A 6000-nucleotide genomic window follows, 5' to 3' on the forward strand; every position below is an offset into this window, starting at 1 on the left:
TTCTTTTCTAAAGTTCTTTGAAGTTAACCGGTCATTCTCAGAATTATCTTCAGACAAATTCGACAGATGTCCATTTAAATAATCGAGCGCGGACTGTATTTGTTTAGAAACACATAAACAAAACATTTTAAGGTGTGTTGCTTTAACATAGTCTTATTTGGATGAATCATGTGAACCACAAGTTCTGATTTTAACTGCCAGGGTGTGGAGGTCCAGCTGGACCAGGTCCACCTAGCCTTTGGAACTGTTGTCCAGCGCTGCCAAGCCAGGAAGAGGATCGTCATGATGAACGCTGGGGACATTGGTGCCAAGTAAAGTCAATATTATTATTATTATTATTATTATAAAATATATGATCCAATATCAATTTCAGTAAGATGACAAACCTCATACAGACTAATTGCAGAAGAAGCACTGACAAACGTACACATAGACTTAGTAGAGTTCCACCTTTTTATTAGAGTACACACATTGTTGTGCCATTGAATAAAGACTTTCTTTAACGTGCTATGAGAACATTGATTTTCTAGTAGTTGGCGTTTGGGACTTCTGGGTGGATTTATATCCTGTTGTTTTTCAGGTTCCAGTGGAAAACAGAGAATTTTCCTCCAGAGTTGTCCATCACACCAGTTAAAGGATACATCTGCCCAGGCATGGAGGTTCCTTTCCAAGTGACTTTTGCCCCGGTGGAGCTGATCAACGACACGAGATATGAGAACCTGTCTTGCTGTGTGGAGGGCTCCTCCTCACCCGTCACTCTCACTGTAACGGGCTCCTGCATTGTAGCCTCCACTAGCAAAGAGGTTTGATTGATGCACTTTTAAACACAATGTTGGATAGTGTCATAAAAGAGAATCTACAGTATACATTTGACCAGCCTACTGTCTATGCTCTGGCAGTCAAAACAAGGTGACATACATATTCCCAAGTGAGAGCAGACATCCTCTGTCTGGTAATATACCCATTTTTCTATTTTTTGTACAATCACCTAAAGTATATTATATATATATATATATATATATATATATATATATATATATATATATATATATATATAATATTTATAATATAAAGAACTTTATATTAAAGTTGCTGCGGATGAACTTTTAACTGGTTACGTAACAGCTATAGTTTAATTATGATGCCTCTATATGACATACACACATTAAGTAAAACGAGATCATCAGGTAGACCAATGGTTCTCAACCTTTCAGTGATGTACCCCCAAACTCATAACCAGAGCAAAGCATTGTTGGTAGAAAAAAAGATGTGCGCTGTGTCTGATGTGATATAGAATATATAAAATTCAGTTTATGAACTTACACTTATATTTGATTGAATATGTATTCATTTATTGAGGATTTTTAAATGGAGGATGTTTTTAAATATATTTTTTACAAATCTGAATCTAAATCTGAATCCCTGAAGTGCCTTCACGTGCCCCCAGGGTCCCCATTGGAGAACCACTGAGCTCGAGGATTGGCTAATAGTATACAGTTATTCTTAATGCTTGTCGATGCCACGTCGTCGGATTCTAAAAGCTTAGTATTTGGGATTTTTTAAAACTAAGAGAAACCTTGTCAACAGTGTAGCTTCTCATTGCAAGGATCATGTTAGACATGTAGCCGCCTTTGCCCGACACATGGCACCATTCTGACCTCCGTCTGACTGCTTGTCTCCAGGTGGTGAACTTTGTTTGCCCAGTGCGCGGCTCTCACAGCCAGACTCTGCCCGTGTTCAACCCCACAAACCAGCACTGCAGCATCAGACCCGTCATAGAGGGAGAACAGTGGAGCTCTGAGCCATCTGTGATCCTTGAACCCCTCCAAAACAAGACATGCGAGATCACCTACCGACCGCTGTCCGTTACTGCTGACGGGAAGAAACACCTGGTAGAAGGACCACTAACATTTAAACACAATCGCTTATTTATCTGCATGCCTCTTTTGTGCATATTTAGTGCAAAAAAAACAATGTAAGCAATGAAGTTTGACATGAACGTGTCATATGTCTCCTTATTTCCTCAGGGATCAGTCTTTTTCTCCTTCCCTGATGGGACCGGCATGCTGCACTCCCTTCACGGAACTGCTGAACCTCCAAAGGCAAAGGACACCATTGTGCATGAACTGCCTGCAAAGACTCACCACACAGAGTTGCTTCCCGTGCACAACTGGCTCTCCAAGCATCAGCGGTAATGCGCACACTATATGACTATTGAAATCTAAACCTCTTGAAAGCAAAGTTCATACGAAAGAGAAAGACTAGCTAGCGTTCAGATCCGAGCAAAAGCTTCCTGCCGCATGTGACTGCTGGATATCTGATGAAATGTAACGAGGAGACTCAAACAAGCCCTGTTAGCACGGTTGCTCAGAAGAGTCATGAGTGTGTCTGCGTGCTCAGGTTCCGTGTGTTGATGGAGATCCTGAAACCGGACAATCCCGATGCTACGGTGTCCCTGAAGGGTCTAGAATACATTGATGTCCCTGCTTTGGCCAGTCGAGATTACAAGATGTCTTTCTTTACATACAGAGAGGGCAATTACAACACCAAGGTTTGCTCACACAAACACATTTCTGTGATCTGAATATGTTTCTCAGCCCTGTCGTCACGTCGCCCTTCGACCCGTTCTCTTTAGGTGACGTTTCATAACGAGGGGTCCGGCGAGTACTTGTTCTACCTTGTTACCTTCAAAGCCACGTCCCCGGGAGTCCTGTCCACCATAATGCTGGCGACCCCTGTCCATCGGACGGCCTCGGCCACTGTGCATGTGGAGAACCCCCTGACCACAGTTACCTGCCTGACCACTGAGTGTAAATGCCCTGAAATCAGTGCCCCGCCTCAGCACACTGTGCCAGGACAGTCAAAGGTGAATACCGAGGACATTTAATTCCGTACTGAAAATAAAACCGCTGTGTGCACACACAATTGATTCTCTGTGTGTTTCCTCGCTGCAGGGCTCTCTCAGCTTCGAGTACCAGCCCCTGCGTCCGGGCGAGTCCACAGCCCGGCTGACTCTGCACAGTAACGATCTGGGCTACTTCCACTACGATCTGCTTCTCAGAGCTCTGCCCCCACCACCAGAGAAAACCGTCCACTTCCGCACTAGTCTGGGCTGCAGCCATTCCATTCTTGTTAAGTTGACCAACCACGCCCGCTTCAAAACTGAGTATTCTGGCAAGGTAAGAAAACAATCGGCGTGTCCCGATGACTTGAAATCGTTATGTTCTGTCGACTCCCGTCTGTTCTCCTCCTGGAGTTTTGCTCTCACTAACATTACATTACGGACACGGGCACTGGATAGTGTCTTTCAACGGAGGCACTTACACTGGTCACTGCTACTTGCCCTGTGAAAATAGTTGTATAATGTCTTGTGTGGTTCTGGAGAATCTTTGTTGAGTCTGAGAGAATAGCCCTGGTCCTTTTTAAGGCTACGATGTTGACGCTATCAGCGCTATCAGTGAAAATTACACCTGACATGTTGAATTTGTTTGTTTCTAACACTGTTCATTTGAAATTTGACTGAAATTTAGCGGTTATGTTTGTATATTGGTGCATAAGTGACTTAACACAAGAGCCAGAAAGCTGAAACCATGTTTAAATAGGTGGACATTTTCATTCAAAATGACAAAAAATATCAACGTTATCCCAAGTGATGTTATTTGTTGTCATGTGATCCCCTTGTTGTTGTTTCTCTGCTGCAGACCGATTGCCCGGACTTCACATTGGACAAGGCCAGAACCCAGGTGGTGGGGTCAGAGGTCAGCATTGAAGTTTGTTTTGAACCTCATCAGCTGGGGGTAGCGAGAGGCCAGCTCAGCTTGTCCTCCGCGATCGGTGGCGATTACATCTTTCCCTTGCAGGGGATCTGCCTTCCTCCCGAAGCCCAGGGCCCGTTTCGCGTCTGTGCAGGTCGCACCGTTTCCATCCCCTTCAAGAATGTCTTGCTGCAGGCCACCACTTTCTCTATTCAGGTAAAGACGTCATAATGGCCCGATAAATGGGAGATTTGGTGTCACTGACAATGAAATTGATTTATTGCATTCCAATTCATCCACTTTGCATAAAGACAATAAATCTGTTGAAATCGAAGAAAATAATGTTCTGGTTGGCAGTGCAGCATGAAGCAAGACGCTTTTAAATTTAGCCTGGAACAGTTACAGTGAAGAGAGTGCTGCAGTCTGGCTTTTACACTCGCCCATTTAAACTTACACCTTCGACAAAATGCTTCAATGTAATGAATGTCTTCAACATTCTAATATATCTGTGGTTGACGTGGCACTGTTTACCCCGCCCCTAGGTGGACAACCCTTGTTTCATAGTTAAAGAGGTGGACAGCATCCTCTCCAAAAAGACCCAAAACATCATGATATCCTTCGAGGCCCCTCCAGGAAGCTCTCCGGGGCCGTGGTTCGGCAAGCTGACCATCTCCAGCCAGCGCTCCGAGGGCCACAGCAAACCTTGTTCTTGGGTGTATTACCTGAGGGGCTACCGCTCTGAGTCATCTTAGGGACAGAGACGTGTGCACGCAGACTTACACACATGCAATCGGCTGCGCAGACACACACATGAGAGCACACGCAAACAGATGAATGCACAGGACGCGATTTTGACTCAAGCCTTCAATGTGTAACTTAGTTTGTATGATGCTTTCTGTGTGAGTGTTGACAAATGATTTATACAACGCCTGAACTCCAGTGTCGGTTTCAAAAACAGACTGAATTGTCCTGTGTATATTTATTTGCTTTGAATAATTAGTTGTCACATTTGTGTTTGTGAATATTTTAATAGTCAACTGAATAAAACCTGCATAGGAAACCTGCCCAATGCCTGTCATTGCACACTAGCGTCCACGTGGGGGCAGTCATGTCAAGTGAGTTCACCAAGTCTGGTGCCTCAGTGATTGAGGAAGATACAGCATTTTTAATTTTTTTGCCATTTGCTCATCCTTCATAACCTGCATGTTAAAGTGTCAACTTTCTACCTAGAGCTAATTTGTCCAAACCACTCTCTGTGCTGTTGGACAATCAGCACATTGCAGGCAAGACTAGCTACTTGGTTGAAAGGGCATGAGCTAAGTGACACATCTAACCTTTGGCTCATTACCAAAGGTTAGATGTGTCACTCTCTCACACGCACACACACGCACACAACCCTAAACCTTTAACCTCTAATGAGGAGCTGGACTGTTCATGAGACACTCCTCTCACTCAAAGAGTAAAATCCTCTGATCCTCCCATTGGGACAAAGTGAGCCTCACAGGACACACTAAGAGGTCTCTAGCTTAAATGCAACATGGATGGATGTTGACTGCTCATGACATCCAGACCAAAGACTAATAAGAACAAACACATAAAAACCTATCATTTTACATGTTAGAGGGGCAAAGAGTATATTCACTCAAAACATACATTGTACCCCATAGAATTATACCATAATATGCAATATGAGATACAGTAAGTACATAAAAGTCACTATAAATCCTCCAAACCTTAAAAAGATATCTCTCCCCATAAGAATATAATGACCATTTCTCATTAGAATGCTTATATTTGAGGTATGTAGGGAAATGCAGGATGGGTGGGTGTGTTTTTGGGGTGGGTGCTGTGATGTAACAGGTGAGCTGGGGGGGGGCTTCTCTCTCTCTCCACCATAGAGCACAGCATGAGCGCTCCGCAGCAAAAGGATGTGTGAGCAGGCAGTGTAGGGACTGTAGGGACGGAGTCCACAAACTGCTGAACAAGGAACAAGACAAACTTCAAGCCCAGGAAAGCCGCCAGCACTCGATACCCGTAGCCGGTCAGGACAGCGAGTACGCAAAGAAAAGATGATATTCTTAATTTCCCAATATTTGAACTGTTATTAAAGTATATCTTTAAAAGGTTATATTCCATTTCCACTGTTTGTTGTTCACGAGGACCTCTGCTTCGTCCATTGTTATTTTCATGAGAATTTACTGTACAGTTTTTGAGAAGTCAGCTAAAAATAAATAATGATATTCAT

At 43.6% G+C, this 6000-nt stretch overlaps 1 protein-coding gene across 1 annotated transcript in view; it reads left to right on the plus strand.

The window, feature by feature from the left end:
• hydin (HYDIN axonemal central pair apparatus protein) overlaps positions 1-4818 on the plus strand; it is a 70243-nt gene extending 65425 nt beyond the window's left edge. The window contains exons 84-92 of the mRNA XM_034534667.1: positions 202-311; positions 581-803; positions 1683-1892; positions 2028-2191; positions 2401-2551; positions 2636-2866; positions 2955-3179; positions 3702-3971; positions 4298-4818. Coding sequence (XP_034390558.1) covers positions 202-311; positions 581-803; positions 1683-1892; positions 2028-2191; positions 2401-2551; positions 2636-2866; positions 2955-3179; positions 3702-3971; positions 4298-4507 — 1794 coding nt within the window. The 3' untranslated portion in view covers positions 4508-4818. The remainder of the gene's footprint in view (positions 1-201; positions 312-580; positions 804-1682; positions 1893-2027; positions 2192-2400; positions 2552-2635; positions 2867-2954; positions 3180-3701; positions 3972-4297) is intronic.
• Positions 4819-6000: the final 1182 nt, after the last annotated feature.

Source organism: Cyclopterus lumpus, chromosome 6 (genome assembly GCF_009769545.1).
Source record: "Cyclopterus lumpus isolate fCycLum1 chromosome 6, fCycLum1.pri, whole genome shotgun sequence".
Taxonomy (NCBI): Eukaryota; Metazoa; Chordata; class Actinopteri; order Perciformes; family Cyclopteridae; genus Cyclopterus; species Cyclopterus lumpus.